General features: G+C 42.7%; 1 protein-coding gene across 2 annotated transcripts in view; it reads right to left on the bottom strand.

Annotated features, from left to right (window-relative positions):
* Positions 1-17,493, bottom strand: part of CDC42SE2 (CDC42 small effector 2) — a 110,587-nt gene that overhangs the window by 23,207 nt on the left and 69,887 nt on the right. For both annotated transcript variants that reach the window (XM_066615919.1, XM_066615918.1), the window contains exon 2: positions 12,681-13,006. In XM_066615919.1, coding sequence (XP_066472016.1) covers positions 12,681-12,734 — 54 coding nt within the window. In that variant the 5' untranslated portion in view covers positions 12,735-13,006. The remainder of the gene's footprint in view (positions 1-12,680; positions 13,007-17,493) is intronic.

The raw sequence follows: 17,493 nt of genomic DNA, 5'->3' as shown, positions 1-17,493 counted from the left end.
TTACTTTTCTCCTTCTAATATGAGGGGCACCACTTTGCCACACTTTGCCCCATTACTAGGATCCTTTTCTAGATTCAGTTTTTCTAGATTGCTACTTTGTATATTTTTCTCAAAATAGTATCAATACAGGCATGCGTACACTATGCAGAAATAATGTGAAAGCTCTCTATTAGTCCGCTTGTTATGTTCTCTCTTTACTTCTCAGGTCCAGGCATTGCTGTGAAAACACTTTTGATCAAGCAAGGTGCCTAAAGTGTGACAATCCTACCATTTTGGTTACTCTGCACCTGCAGGGAATACAAGGACTCCTTCTCTCTATAGAATGATCATATGTATTTTATTATTTTACATTGCTAATTATTTCAAAATGAATCAAAGGTGAATTAAAAATCTCAAATTATTTGGGCTATTCTTGCTCTGTTGCACTACCCACCTAACCCTGTCTTGTTTACCATCATGGTAGAGAAGGAAGTTCTCTGTCGACAATTTGGGGGGCACTGAAATGGCCTCAGACAGAAGGCAAGGGGTTACAATCACTCTTATACTACCGCTTCCCCTTCCCCTTTGTGATACCCTGCTGAGTAATGCAGAAACATTTTTCCTAACCTGCAGTTTCCCAGTCCTTATGGCAGACAGAGGGCAAACTTTGAGTCATGGCTCCCTAGGGAGCTGTGAAAACCAGCCAGGGGAGCTGCGGAATCCTCAAGAAAAACCTGCCACCCTATATAATGTATAGGATTATAGCTCTATTAGGGAGCTACAGCCAATGGCCCAGTCAGTCAAGGGAGCCACCAAAGTTTGGGAACCACTGCCTCAAGGGCAGGTACAAGGGCTTGTCATGAATACGTACAGTTTAGGCCTAGTAGCATGTAGGGCTTGAACCAAAGTAAACCAGTAACAGTGGTTTGCAGTTCCTAGCTGCAAGGATGTGAGTAACAACAGCCAACAGAAATAACAACTCAATGGAAGGTGATAATGTAGCACCTAAGGTGCCCATCAAAGATGGAATGCAGCTGTAGATCTCCAGTGGGGAGGGGAAGAACTAAGAGGACTAGCATCCAGCCCCACTTCAGGAAGATTCTGTCCCCAAGAGTTCTGATTGGACAGTTTAAATGAGTACAGAGTCACCCGAGTCCTGTCAGCATGAGAAGTATAAGAACAAAGCCCAAAGGGGGTGTTGGGTCTTTGTCTGTTTGGTGGAAAAGGTTGTAGGTGTAACATCCTGCAGGGAGAGCCTGGTCCACCAGGGCCATGCGGCCTCATAGGTAAAGGAGCTGAAAGATCTACAAAAGGAAGCTGATCAGGTGAGAGTTAGGGAATAAGAGAGATAGCCAGCTAGCTTTGTTATTTTAATGCTGAGATGTTTCCTATAAGTTTTATGCCTCTAGCATTTGCTGCCTTTTGTAACTTTATGTAACCCTATGCATTTATTAAAGTAAAAATCCTTTTACTAAGTTGTTCATTTTCTGTTGGGGACAAAGATTCAGAATCCTGCCTAGCCGTTCAGCAAGCTACCAAATACTCATTGAGTACTAGTAACTTGAGGACTGAGGCTTTGCTCAGTGCCTGCAAGGGATAGAATTAAGCCTAGAGGGTCTCAATGTCCCTGGACTGAGACACTGGCACATACAGGGCGGTGGCAGTACTACCGAACAGGGGTCCTTGAGGGCTCTAGGGTTTGAGAACCAAGAACTCTGAGCACCCCAAAACCCTGGGAGTGTACGACAGGGCTGTGCATGTTTTCTCTTCCTTCCTGAAAGTCCAAGAGACATCTAGATCTGGGACCAGATCTCCATTGCAAGACCAATTGGGTTACCATGTCCCAGCCCTGCCTGCAGTTTACTTCAAACCGAAATTAGAGCTTTTGCTTTTTTTGTCCTGTGCACAGAGAGAAGGGGTAGTGCAGGAGCCCATGGTTTTCTTCAGCTTATTCTCATAGTGGAAATTCATGGTTTCCCACTACATCAAACCCAGCCTAAGCCCTAGTTAAGACATAAGAGAATGGGAAACTTTCTATCAATGGCTAGAAATTGTCAACGCCTTGTGGGTTTATACTGTGCTCCCCAACAACTAGATAATTCTTTCTCTCTTCCCTGTCAGCATTCAACCATAGAACAGCGTTACACTGAGGTTACATTAACGATTTAAAGAAAAGCTTTGGGCTATAGTCTTCTGCAAATCTCTGGCTTCATAGTGACTCAAAGAACTCATTGGACAATCACATTTAATGAAGGCAGATATTCCTCTAATTGCAAGCAGGCTTTAGGTCTCAACAATGTGTTTTGGTGATAAATAATTTATGATGAAGAATAATTAGGAGGATTTAAAAAAACTCTAGAAGTTATTTATGAAAGACATCAGTGTCCAATAAATTAGTTGTTTGCTTTTTTTTTAAAGACATTGTTTATTTAAGACAGAACTTAATGCAACTCAGCCAATTTGCCTGTTTGCAATTACAGAACTCCACATAGACTGCATGCAGTTTTCAGTGGATAGATAAATTTTTCCTGTAAACAGAGCAGTATATGATTACCAATTTCCCCATCTACCTATTCATAGTCTAATAATAAAAAGAAATTTTCAAGACTATTTCAGGGCTGTGTGAAGACTGATAAATACAGTTTGTGTGAGGCATTTTCAGTTTGAGTCCTCAAGAAACATCATATTTACATAGCTTTGCAGCCCATATCGCACGCATTAGAAATCTTTACAACTAATCTATAGGGTAGGTTAGTATTATCCCCAAATTTCAATGGAGAGCTGTTACAAAGAGACACTGTCAGCCCAGTTCTAACTGAATCCCCATGCTACAATGCAGTGGCACCAGTGTAGGTTACACTGTATCCATGGGGGAATTTTGGGTGCTTGGGTCTTCTTGGGGGGAAGGGAACATGTTGCCCCTTGCCCCTTTGTAAGCCGCAGCAGCTGCAATGGGTCAACTTGGACCTACACCAGTGATATTGCAGGGACGTCCACCGGCATGTCTTCCAGGAGCGCTGTCACAAAGCGCATTACAGATTCCAGTGGTGACACTTTACTTGACATAGTACTTGGCCCAGCTGCCACAGGGACCATATGACACTGCACTGCCTGGACTGATCCTGATGGAAGGGGAGTGACAATGCATCAGTAGCAAGGTGTGGCTGTGTGGCAGCCTCGTATTTCAAAAGAGGTGCAGACTGGACAAGCAGAATGCAAAGCAGAGGCCAGATCAGGCAACAGCAGCAATTACAGAAGTATCTTCTTACTGCAGAGTCCCTTGTGCAGCAAGTCACCCACTTCTGGTGTATGCAAAGGTGATATTCAGGAAAGTGGTACTTGCACACATAAGCATGTGTGCACATGAAAACAGCTACACCAACAAATCTTAAAAAGGTCTGATAAGTACATTTTTTAAAACTCAAACAATATATTTTAAAAGACCTTGCACAAGAAACGTTTAATGTAAAATCAACATAATCTTACTTTAAAAAACAAAACACAAAATGTGTATTCACATGTTGGGCAGCATTTACCCATTAATTATTGGCCACTAAAGGACAGACACTTGAGAAAGGAAATACCTTTAATCAACTGACATCGCGATGAATAAAATCACAGTTTAAAAATTGAGAAGCTACATGTACAAACATGCTCCTTTAATGATCTCACTAAATACAGTAGTCAAACTGAATTACTGGAAGGTGTAGTTTCAACTAACTGAACTGCAGTGGCCTCAGAGGAGTAAAAAAAAACACATTATCTGACTCTACATAAAGAAAGAAAGAGCAAGCAAGCACACATTTCTCAGCAGAAACACATAACTGCAAATTTTTATTCTGTAGTGTAAAAGTGTAGTTCAGATCTATAGTTGAAAATCTCTCAGTTCTATCAGTTGAAAATGGTCTCAGGAACTCATCTTTTGAGACCTTGATTTGTTAGAAGACTGGATGTCCAAGTACTAGAACTGTATCTAAATGGAACAATGGTCAAATTGTAGTACAGATGAATGGAATAGATACATTAAAATGATTCAGTGCATTCTTTGCCTGATGGTGAAAGTAGCAATTCAACCTTCCTTCTCGGAGTCATAGCCACCTAGAAACACAAATCATTCAGAGGAATCTTAATGCCATTTCAATCACTGACAGGGACAGGCGGTCATCAGATGCCCTTGGACACCCCCCCCCCCAAGAAGAGGACCCAGCAAGTCAGGTCTGGAGGCATTCTGATGGCCAGAGAGGCCATGAGCAGCCTCTCCAGCCCTCAGAAGGCCTCCAGAGCACCTCAGAAAGGTACTTCTAGTTTTTTATAAAACTGGAAGTACCTTTAAAAGACCTTCTGGAGGGCCTCCTGAAGGCCAGAGAGGCTATGTGAGGCTTTTCTGGCCCTCAAGAACAACTCTGGACACAACCAGAGGGATTGCAACCGGAGGTGAACCGAAAGTGACGTCACTTCTAGGTAACAGGGGCCATGACGTTCTGTGCCTCATGAGCGCATCCCTGTGATGCAATCATTATAATTCAGAATGATTACAACATATGAACAACTGTTTCTAACACAAACATTAGACTTCTTGACATTAGTGTGTCAGGCTACAATCCTAGTTTCCAGGGAGTAAGCTCCATTAAACACAATGGGACTGCCTTCTAAGTAGACGTGCATAGGATTGACCTGTTATTTAAAAGTTATTTATTCGTACTGGCTAGCATAAACTATTCCTATAGCTACATGTGTGCACAGCATACATTTTATAAAAGAGTTAAGAACTCCTACACCTCTGCTATAGTGTATGTATAGGAACTCCTTTGAATAAACCATATAACTGCTAAGTGTAAATACAAATAGAGGCAAACACAAAATGCATATCTCAATTCAGTAAACATGACCCTACTTAACTGACTTATGTGCACCTGCACTGTGCATGCCTCGCTAAGAAGCTATCACTGCTGCTGACTTTATACTTAAAAAAAATTGCACCTGCTTCACTTTATAAAAAATAACTAAAAACAATTTGCAATTCAATTGACAAGCAAGGATTAAAACACACACAGAAGCAACCACAATGCATTAAACAAAAGAACACATTTCAGCAGGATAAAAAACAACCCTGGTAGATCAAAACCAGGGGGTACTACTTGCACAGGTCAATAGTACTTGTGGCCAAAGGCCTTCTTGACATGGAGCAAGGTCTTAGGTGCAGTGTGAAAGGGTACATGAGTGTGAATGGGCTTTAAAGATCAAGATGAGCACCTTGAACAGACAACCAGTTCAGATCAAGTGAAACAGATGTTAAAATGCTCTGATTATCAGCTTTGTTCAAAGCAACAAGTCAGCGGTGACATTTTTCACTAACTGAAGTTCCTGAAAGCAATTCAAGGGCAGCCCCGTGTAGTGTGTGTTACAGTGGTCATGTTTAGAGGCCACCAAAGCATGTATGAATGAGGCAAGGTCTGGCAACTTTGACAGTGCCCATCAGTTGCTAGGCAGAGGGGGAAAAAACCAAATGTCAGACTCTCAGTCTAATCTCAAGCACCTGTCCATCATCTTGAACACACAAATAAGTCAGAGAACTATGCTCACTGAACTGAAATTTCATTGGGATGAGGTACACAGGGGTGGGGGGAGGCTCTTCCTGATGTTTTCTCCTTTCTGGATCACTAAAATTCCAGAGTCTGCTTACATCTTGCAAGATGATTAAAGAACAAAAGGCGAATCAATGTCAGGAAAGCAGAGCACTGAGATGAAGTTCTGCCACTTTCTTCCTATCCTAAGATGCATTCTAATGGTGGCCATCACATAAATTTTTAGAAATATCGTAATCCTATATTTAGAGGTGAGAGAAAACTTTTCTTTTTGGTTTTGGTAGATTTTGGTGTTTTCCAAAAGTTAGGAGTACAGAAAGTGGTGGTATGCATTTTGATTCAACATTTACATTATAATTATAAATTAGTAGTAGTAGTTGGCAACCTTCAGTCTCGAAAGACTATGGTATCGCGCTCTGAAAGGTGGTTCTGGAACAGCGTCTAGTGTGGCTGAAAAGGCCGATTCGGGAGTGACAATCCCTTCCACACTGGGAGCAAGTGCAGTCTGTCCCTGGCCTGTCTCCCTGGCTATGGGCCTTCCTTCTTTGCCTGTTTGCCTCAGACTGTTGGCCAAGTGTCTCTTCAAACTGGGAAAGGCCATGTTGCACAGCCTGCCTCCAAGCGGGCCGCTCAGAGGCCAGGGTTTCCCACTTGTTGAGGTCCACTCCTAAGGCCTTCAGATCCCTCTTGCAGATGTCCTTGTATCTCAATTATAAATTATAATCACTTTAAAAGTGTACTAGTTAGGTCAGCAGATGCAGCCACAGTCATTACCCATGCACCTTCTGTTAAATAATAAATAACCAAATAAAACGGTTCTATTTTTTAACAGATTTTGGGGATTTGTTTTCTTTACAAAAATGAGAAGTACAGAAAGCGGTGTTATGCTTTTTTATTTTATCACATTTTTCTCCCACCTCTACCTATATTATAGGATTACAGTATGTCTTGCATTCCTGTAATTACATCTTGCATTCCCAAGCAAGGGCATTCATTTTACTGAGTTATAATCCAAGGCACAAACTATGGAATCAGGGAAAACATTTTCAACATTCCTTTGTGTGAATTACTTTGGATTTTTCTCAAGAAATCTCCATGAGTTTACCTTTATTCTTACATCAAAAAACTTTGCTTCAAAGCTTCAGGTGCTAATTTATCACCAAGTCATCTAGGAATTGATTCAAGCATGAAAATGATACAAGGAATTGGTTCAAGCTCAAGCATGAAATACTACCACAATAGGGCAAATATGGCTGCAGAAAAAAGCATGTGGCATTGCCCTCCCGAAACCAAACCACTTCATACTGCAGACACAGAAGAGTCTTTTTTTTTGTTTTGTTACTCTGGTTAAAATGATTTCCTCCTATCACTGTCCTATTTACTGGTTGGGACCTTTATAGCACCTCATCCTAAATGGTCTGCAGAGTCATTTGAAGACAGCAGCCATAATTGTGCTATGGGTGGTGTTTCATGCTTGAACATCTTTCTTCCTTAATTGACAAAAAAGGTCCTGGGTTTAAGCCAGCTCATTCACTGTGAAGTCAACCAAATTTCCAGCAGTGGGAAATTCAAGTAGCTTAGGTGCTTGAACTAGTATCCTTTAAATGCCTTGTAACAAGGAAAAAAGCACCAGAATCAAATCTCCCACCTTTGTGCTGTTAAATAATTATAATTTCATTACACTAGATTCTATTACTCATCCCATCTAGTGACTGAATGCAGTATAGCACCTATAGCAATGCATTCTGGGGCAAAAATGGAGAAGTAAGTGTCATGAATATGTACAGTTCAGGCCTAGTAGCATTGCAAGGCCTGAACCAAGCTAAAACAGTAACACAGAAGTGGCTTGCATTTCCTAGCTGCTAGGATTTACAACTCAATGGAAGGTGATTATGTAGCACCTAGGCAGCCAGAAAGACGCCCATCAAGGATGGAATGCAGCTGCAGATCTCCAGGGGGGAGGGAAGAGCTGAGAGGGCGAGCTTCCAGCCCCACTTCTGGAGGACAGGGGCTTTTGTTCCTTGTCTCTTGGTGAGAGAGGTGGTGGGTGCACATCCTGCCCCACCAGGACCATGTGGCCTCTTAGGTAACTGAGGATCTACAAAAGAAGCTGACCCAGGTGAGAGTCAGAGATTAATAGAGTTAGCCAGTTAGCTTTGTTGTTTTATGCTGATATGTTTCCTAGAAGTTTTATGCCTCTAGCAATTACTGCCTTTTGTAACTTTTAGTAACCCTATGTACTTAATAAAGTAGAAAATCCTTTTAACATGTTGGTTCATTGTCTGTTGGGAACAAAGGTTCAGAATCCTGCCTAGCCGTTCAGCAAGCTACCAAAAATCCTCATTGTGGACTAGTAACTTGAGGACTGAGACTTTAAGTAAAGAAAGTGCTCAGTGCCTACAAGGGATACAAGGGTTAAGCCTAGAGGGTCTCGGTTTCCCTGGGAGTGTGAGACCAAGTGTACAACAGTAAGAAACTTGGAAGTGGGTCTTTAAAGCTATTTTTCCACTGATTTGGTACACACTGATTTCTTTTTTTAATCCACTGAGGGTTCTGGAACGGAACCCCAATGGATAACGAGGCACGACCTGTATTGCACCACTATTTAAATAAACTTCTGGCCTTTTTACAGTTCCTCCTGAGTGAGTGAAGACTGAACAAGAGAAAGTGGGTTGCCACATCTCTCAGACTATATCACATTCTGCTATTTTTTGGTTTTAAGAGAGTTCTTGGCTTTTGGGGTTCTCAGTCCTACTGGGTGGGAGGCTTTTCCCAGGATGCCACCTGCTGCCTGACTTTCTAACCTGAGGTGGTGACAGCAATAAACCTCTTTCAGTTATTCCCATATTGTTCCCGCTCAAGGTCTAACGCAGGGGTCCGCAACCTTAAACACTCAAAGAGCCATTTGGACCCATTTTCTGGAGGAAAAAAAACCTCAGGAGCCACAAAACCCTTTTGACATCTAAAATGAAGATAATACTGCATATATAGTTTTTTTTCACCTTTATGCTCTTATAGGTCCCATTTTTATAATGTAGCCCCCTCTTGTAGCTTTTAGTTAGTTTTGTCATACATTCTTGTCCTGTGTTTTCAGACACCTGGTCCTCTATGGTGTTTTGCCTGATTCCAAGGCCATTCTCTGCCTGGAGAATTAGGTCCACTTTAAGCAAATTAGCTCCCCTTCTTTCCCCCAACAAATGACCCTGGTTCTGCCCTGCAGTCCTGCTGGACCCCACCTCCAGGGTAGCTCCCCTGTTCAACCTGAAGAGGTCCTCTCTCCTGCCAGCAGCCTCCCACCACTACAGCAGACCCTGGGTCCTCAGCAGGTCTTGGGCACAGCAGCCACACACCAAACTCCAGTGTCCAGCAGTCCATTAGTCACAAAGTCAGTCAGAGCATCCAGGGCAGAGTCCAAAGTCAATAAGCCAAGTCAGTCTCCTCTTCTCTCCTACCTCCAACCTGCACTCCTTCTACAACCCACACCCCCTTTCTCAGGTACTCCTTATATCCCTGAGGGCCCTACTGCCTTCAAGTGGCTGCAGCTGTGCAGCACACTCTGCTGGTTGCCCAGGCCTTACCCTTAAAGGGGCCACTGCTGACACCACATCTACCTCCTCACCAGATCTTCCAGGATTCCAATATATATGGTGGTTATGACATCTGCTTATCTTACATGGATACTAAAGAACTCCCCCCACCTTCCAGAGGCACCCTGCTGGAAGGAAAAAAGGACACAGACTCCAGAGGTGGGGAAGAGAAGAAGCCAGAGCTGGGGGGGGGGAAGGTGGGGGGGCAACCACAGGCCAGCTTCTGCCCTGCCTGCCTGCCCTCCCTCCCTCCCTCAGGCTGCAACCCTCTCCACACTATCCTGGGAGTAAGCCCCATTTGCTACAATGGGACTTCTTAGCAGACAAGTTGGTTGGAGCTCTCAGGCTGCAGTCCTCTCCACACTTTCCTGGGAGGACGCCTCACTGGCTACTTGTGAGTAGATCTGCATCAGAGGGGGCTGAGGCTGCAGCCCTCCACACCTTCCTGGGTGGAAGCCCCACTGACTACAGTGGGGCTTACTTGTAAGTAGACCTGCACAGGAGGAGGCTGAGGATACAGCCCTCCACACCTTCCTGGTGTGTAGCCCAGGGACTACAACGGGGCTTACTCTGGACCAGACCTTCACGGGCTCCCACTCACCAGTCCTTGCGCTTGGCCTTGAGCAGGCTTCAAGGCTGCAATCCCAGGCACCCTTTCCTGGGAGCAAGCTTCATCCACTGTAATGGGGCTTACTACTGATTAGACACACAGGCTGTCTCCTCTACTGTAGAGGAAAAGCCTCTCCTTGCACTGAGTGGGGACCTGCTCTAGAGCCGCAGGTTGCCGACCCCTGGTCTAACGCAAGAGCAGGGAGGCAGGTGCTAGTCACTAACAGCTAAGCACTGCGCCTGGTCTGCCCTTTGTCTTCCCTTACAGTTATGTCAAGGATCTGCATGAGTTCAGTTATAACAATTCCCCACCTTATCTGAAACAGCCCAGTTCAAGATGACTACTCTATAGCAGCGTTTCTCAAACTATGGGTTGGGACCCACTAGCTGGGTCGCGAGTCAATTTCAGGTGGGTCCCAATTCATTTCAATATTTTATTTTTAATATAATAGACTTGATGCTACCATGGTATGTTATTGCATTTGGGGAAATGTCACAGATCTGTACTTTTAACAACCTACTATGTATATTCTTTTAACAATGATAGTATATGGGACTTACTCCTGGGTAAGTGTGGGTAGGACTGCAGCCTAGGATTGTTAAAAATTTTCCTGCTTGATGATGTCACTTCTGGTCATGACATCACTTCTGGTGGGTCCTGACAAATTCTCATTCTAAAAAAGTGGGTCCTGGTGCTAAATGTGTGAGAACTGCTGCTCTATAGTACTGTACAGTTATTCTAGAATGGACTACTTCAGATACTTTACAAGCATTAAATCAAATTTCAAAACATGCACTCTACTTTAAAAGTATTAACTCCCCACTCAACTACCCACAATACCAAATCCTCCCAAACTCTGTTAATCAAAGCTGGCATTTGGTCACCCTACACTGTGAACTGTGGAGGAGTATTTAATGGGCACCAAATACTCCTATCATTTTTAGAATATTTTTTTTTTGAAGCTTCAAAATTACATTCTTTGGCAGTCACAGCAGTGTAACTAAGCTTTGAGTTTTCAAATGTTTGGGACTTCCCTAACAACTGTTCATAGTCATTTTGATATGGCACTGTATATCACACCACTCAGTTTGTGATTATGTACTACTTTACAGCCTTGACTTGGTCTACATGAGTGGCAAATACTTCAGGGGTGGCAAATACTTCAAAGCTTCCAGTGACCTATTTAACTCTTACATTTAAAGAGAGTTGTTTAAAAAACAGATGCTTCTCAAATATCACACAGTAACCACCTCTGGTCTAGAAATGAAATATATGAACCTGCATGTTATGCAAATTTTCCCTTCCTGTCACTAAAAGAGATGGGTGTATACCTATTGTCATATTGAGACCTAGTTGACAATGTTGGGAGTGTGTTGTGCACTAAGCAAATCAAGTATCTATAGCAGCCATTTTTAACCACTGTGCCATGGCACACTGGTGTGCCGCGAATGGTCCCCAGGTGTGCCGCGGGAGTTTGGTGGAGGGTCATTTATTTATTTATAGGACTATTGGGGATATGCACCCCCCACCAACAGAAATGTGTGCCTTGACAATTGTCCAAAAACTAATGGTGTGCCTTGACAATTTTAGTACCTTGTCGGTGTGCCATGAGACGAAAAAGGTTGAAAATCACTGATCTACAGTATTAAGTGTTCAGAACTCAAGCATCCAACGACAGAAAAAACAATTTCAGCTACACCTACCAGGCTGATAACATGTGTACTCGATTACTATGCAGAATTCTCATAAACAAGAGACAAAGGGAGCAATCCTAACCCCTTATGTCAGCACAGACATAAGGGCAATGCAGCTCTGAGGTAAGGGAACAAACATTCCCTTACTTTGAGGAGGCCTCCATGAGTGACACCCAACTGCAGGATGCAGCACATGTCCCATTGGTACTGCTACGCCAGTGCTGGAAAGCACTGACATAAGAGGTTAGGATTGTGCCCTAAATGGCATAATGAAAAATTAGGTATTGTAACTTATGGGGCCCAACAATTGGGCCCCAACACCAGCAGAACATGTGTTATGCTGGCAGTGACTGATGAAATGTGCCCATAAAGCACGCTCTGGCAGAGCACTGAGTAGTGCACTGCCTGAGCGCTGGCAGGAAGACCAGAGCCTTCCCACCAGTGTCAGAAGACCCTGGCTCCCCTTTGGTGCAGGTAGGCCAATGGGGGAGGTAGAAGGGGTGGGAGAGGGCAGAATGAGGTGGGGAGGCTGCAGGAGGAGGTGGGTCCAGCAACAATGGTGCACACCAGATCCTATCCCTTCTGTGGTCAGCCTCCCAGCCCCTCTTTCTCCTTGGACTTGTGCCAGCAAGATCGCTGGCATAGGTTCGAGGAAACTCATTGTGAAGTTGGAGGCTTACGGAGGTGTGTGGGGATTTAAATCTCTTTCCATTCTGAAGCCTCCAGTTACATTCCCCCCACTGATACAGTATGCCCATTTTTTAGTGCAGCTGCACCAGTGCGGGGGGGAGGGGGAGGGGGAAGGATAAGATTGGGTTGTTAAATGGTTAAAGTTGGAAGATATGAGTTTATAATACATTAAAGGTGAAACATATGAACACACTAACTTGATAGTATATTTTCAAACTGAAAGTACACGACAAACTGAAAGAGGTGTGAGCAAACTTCTGTCAGCTCCTGAAAGCTGAGAGGGCAAGTGTCACTTGCTTCATCTCAGATGGCTGCCTTAAGGTCAACCAGCTTAATCAAAAGGGATCTCTTTCATAGCATTTGCAGAAACAAGGCATAACAGATGACGAGGACCTATAACACGCAGAGCAGAAGACAGACTACTTCTGACTTCTGCAAGTCAACAGTTTGATAACATGTCCAGTAAAATACAAGAGTTCCCATGCTAAATATAGTAAACATTATTACTCGATTGTAAAACAAAACTCATACTTACAGGCTGAGGTTGTTCTGCAATACAGCAGTTGAAACACAACCAGAATTCACTCATGTTGGTTTACAGTTCAAAGTGCAAACACCAAGATCAGGAGCAAGGATAATGCTCCCAAACTGTGCGTAAGTAACTCCTCCAGGAACTTAGTCAATGAGCAGGAGTCCTACAGTGAAGAAACACAATGTGTCCTTTATGCTTTCCCCTCCACAACACAAATTCAAGCTGGCATCAAAGTAGCTGTCTTCTTTTTTCCCCTCCTTTCTCAACGCATTAGCCCCAGCATCACAAAAAGAGGTCTTCTTTCCACTTGTAAGTTTGCAGGTAGTCACCTGGAAAATAAAAGAAAAACATGCATTACATTGCTTGCTAGGTAACCTCAGAAATAATTGGTCCAAATCCTGGTGCTTAATATTCAGGATCTTGAGAAGAACTCTACTTTCAGATATTCTAGGTTGCACATTATTATATACCCAACAGAACTGAAAATAAAGGGCTTCCTTTTTACCTAAATCAGGAAAACAGGAATAAATTTCAATTTTGTGGAGAACGACACATGTGAATTACCTTCCTTTCCCTTTTCTCTCTTAAGCATTTCACGTTCGGTAATAACCCCTTTGTACAGTATTCCATTTGCACATTTCCTATATAGTATTGGTAGGGAAATGAAGTCACTCCAGTGCTTTAAAATCAACCACTGATGCAAACAAGGAGCTTAGAGGGTCCCCCTCAACATCACTGTTTGTTCATATTGCAAGCTTATTAAATAACACAGCCCCACTTAAGTACGTTTCAACAACCTGGGGTGTTCAAAGCATGCTTGTTGCCAGAGTAAAATAATTTACTACTGTTGCCCTGCTGCTCCAAGTAATATCGTTTTCAAAGCAAAAAACAGTATTTGAAGTAAGAAATGTTACCTTAAAAGGTTTTAGGCTCCTGGAGTGGAAAAACTGACACATGCAAGATTCCATCCATTCTTTTGCCAGACTGAAGGGCTAGTTAATCTCTAACTAGAAGCTATATAACTGTTATACTTTGAAAGGGTAATGAAGCACTGTCCTGGTGTATTTTCAGTTTGCTCATTTGGCATATCACCTATTTTCTCAGTCTTAACTTCTAAAACAAGGCCAAAGTATACTAGCAAGATATACAGAACACTATCACACAAAAGCAGAAGCCCTTTGTGAAAGTAAGTAAAAGTGTTACTCTGACTCCAGAATCCTCAAGTATGAGGGGTCCCAGGGCTAACTAATGACTGAGGGCTCAATCCTATCCAATGTTTCAGCACTGGTGCAACTGCAATGCAGCCCTGAGATAAGGGAACAAAGGTTCCCATACCTTGAGCAGGCCTCTGTTACTGTCTCCCCACCACAGGATGGTACACGCCCCATTGGCACAGCTGCATCAGCATAGGAAAATTGGATAGGATTGGACCCTAAAGTAATTGACTGTGGCCGAGACAGTGGGTTGTTGGGGCTGGGCAGGTGGTGGCAGCAACAGCACTACAAAGAGCCATTATACGTTATCTTTCATCTCCTCAGCATACTGGGTTGGAAAAAAGAGAACGGGAACAGAGCTGAAGAGGAACTGTGGAGGTGGTCAGAATGTTGGGGTAAAGCATCTTTCTGTATCTCTCTTTGAAACACAGCATACCAAGGAGGGCTCAGACCAGCTCTTTGCACTTTCACGAAACAGCAGTGGATGCAGACAAGTATAGTGGCAGAAGCATTTTGTATTTTGCGTCAGGGTTGCCCCTGAGGAGTGCTTCCTTAAACCACCTTCCTTCATCCTCCTTCTCCCCAAAGTTATGATTATAGGTGACTACAGAGCACCACTGAACAAGCAACAGCCTATGGCAATGGCATACAATCAAGTGAGGTGCCATTTGCCTGTAGCATCTACCCACGAGGAACGGACATTTTTAAAAAATTCATATTCACACCTGAGAATCGGGAGAGTGAAACCATCTTCTTCACACAGATGGGGAAAACTTTTTTGTGTGAGGAGGAAACTATGAAAATCTTTTATATGAGGAGGAGCAAGGTTGGAGAAAGAAGCTACACAAACGTCCCGCTCGCTAGATATACAGTACTGTACTTGCAATTCTGAAGGCTGTAAAAGTTTCTGCCTCCTTTCCTTGCCCAGGAGTGACAACCAAGTCAGTCTGTTGACACTGGATGGTAAAGAAAGTCTGTTTCTGTCTTCCAATCGGCTTCGTACCATTCACACGTCAGATGGCTGAAGTACCCACAACTACTGAGTGTGCAACCAGTCACTTTTTTTCCTGGCCCAGCCTGCAGTTTGCTTTCAGTGGATGGATTGAAAACTGTGAAATCTCATGCAAGAGCTGAAAATCCGGTCTACCCTGTATGTTTTTCCATCTTCAGGTCCTAACATCTGACAGTTGGGCACTCCAATTTCTTTCTAAAATTTCCTGTATAAATACTGCTATAAAAACATGAGTTTATTGCATGGAGTATAATTAAGCTAGGTCAGGTATAAAATTATTACTGGATTTTGAACAAGGGATCATATGACAGTACAGCAAGTTCTGCTAGTTAAAAATTAATCTTTATTGTTTCGGGGAATTCAAAAAGCAATAACTTGAAATTTTCTGGTTATGAGAAAGCAAAAAATTATGGTGGCTGCAAAGAGAGAAGAAGAGGAGGTGGCAACACATTTAGGGAACAATTTCTAAAGGTCATACTTATCCAGTGCTATGTCAAGTCTAAAGCAACTGATGACTGTACTGTACTTTTCTATGGCATGTTTTGATCTCTCTGAAATAATGTAGTAGGGCCATTAAACCTGCATTACAGAAAAGGAGCTGGTTGGGTTGCAGCTGCCCTTTCTATATTATCTCCTTAATATTCAGGTATATTTCTCCACAATATCTTCTTACAGTTGTGGGGGGGGGGGAGAGGAAACCCCCTTGCCAAAAGTAAGTCCATCCAATAAAAATTTACAAGTAACATAAAATAAAAAAAGATTTTTTCCGCTTGAAACAAAGATGCATTGATAACTTCTTAAAGGTTGTTAAATGCAGTATATTATCTAGTTTGGCATTTATTTTGAGGTAGAAGTAGCAGCAGGATGTGGGCCCTGTCTCAAACAGGACCACAGTGCAGTGGTAGGGGTGTTTTAACTGCTTACCTCTGCTCCAATTTCTCCCTGCCATGCCCACAGATCTTCAAAAGGTGTCATTTATCTCTATTTTTCAGTGGTCAATTTCACTGAGGCTCATTCACAGAGGGGGCCATGGTGGCTTGCTTTGCCCTAGAGCTCCAGAAGCTTGGAGCTAGCACTGTTGTGGCGAGTACAAATATAATTCAGAAAGGCAGTAAAAAAAGACACCAGCTGTATAAACAGCAATCCTATTGGGCTGTACTCTTTGGGTGTCTTCCAGGCTGTTCAGATAAATGAGGTGGCAATGGACTCTGGTACACAATTCCATTGTTCCTTTTGTCCTGCCTTTCATGACAGAGCAGTATTTCACCCAGACCTCTTCATCAGCTATAGTCAAGTGTGCCACAAGTCCAAAGTTTCTCACTGGTCAATTTCACTGAGGCTTGTTCACACAGGGGTCTACGATGGCTCAGTGCAGGACAGGTATGACATCTGGCACATAATATAGTACAATTACAGCCCCTCATATGCCTAGAAAGGATTTTGTCATAAGTTCACCAAGCTGTGGATAACAGAGCAGACAACACTGGAAATGTGGGCAGGCCTAAATCTTTGTCTTACTTCAGGCACATGAATGTCAGGCACAGAAATGTCACACTGTTGCTGCTCTGCCGTTCATTCCACACACTGTTCAATCTTAAGAAGTTTAACACACTATTTTTTTTCTCTTGACAGCAGTTATAGTATATGAAATACCATAAGATAGACATATGCAAGGTAGTGTTCCACACCAAGAATGTTCTGGCCATAACCCACCCCCAGTTGGGAAAGATGGTTCATTTTACTGAGTTAAATATCCTATTGCATAGCTGAAGATTACATGTATGGCTCATCTTTGCTGCTTAGTTTATCTGAGCAACAACTGCATACAGAGTGAAGGGATTGTGTTCTAAAAGCGTAGAAAGCAGCAGTCACCAGGGCTTGGTACAGTCAGCAGCATCATTGCTCCGGCAGCTGTACCATTCAAATCCGAGCCCAATTTAGTCAGAGTGTTGGTAATGATTTTTAAAGCATTATAAAGCATAGGACCGGAATATCTTAGGGACCACCCTCTTACATGTCTCCTAGGATAGTCAGATAAGGTTACAGGTAGGTTAATAGGCACAATGCTCCTAGAGACCACTTTTTAAATCAGCATGTATAGGCTTTATTATGTGCTTTTTAATGTTTATCGCTGTTTATATAATCTGCTCCTATATTGTTCTTAATTGTTTTTATTTATTTTATTGTTTTTATGTATTTTATTGTTATTGTTTTTATTTAATTTTTGTTATATTGTTCACCATTTTGAGCTCTGGGAAAAATGGCATATGAAACTTTTAAATAAATACTTTATATAATAAAATGGCTATCCTGGGCTTTCTTTAGAAGCATGATTCAAAAAGTTAAACAGGAGAGCAAAAACAGGCAAGGACCTATGCTCATTACATAAAATTTATTCCAATGCATTCATTCATCTCTCTCTCTCTCATAGCTCAGCATTTGAAAAGTACAATGCTGAAGTCTTCTCACCATTTGTCAGTTTCGACCTGCCCACACACACACAGGCTCTATGTCTTTAATAACTGCATGGTAGGAGAAATTAAGGCAGAATCTGATGGAAATACTCCTTAAAAATAACTAAATACATCTG

Source organism: Tiliqua scincoides, chromosome 2 (genome assembly GCF_035046505.1).
Source record: "Tiliqua scincoides isolate rTilSci1 chromosome 2, rTilSci1.hap2, whole genome shotgun sequence".
NCBI lineage: Eukaryota > Metazoa > Chordata > Lepidosauria > Squamata > Scincidae > Tiliqua > Tiliqua scincoides.
The sequence above is the reverse complement of the archived record's forward strand: the minus strand, read 5'-3'. Positions and strand labels throughout refer to the sequence as shown.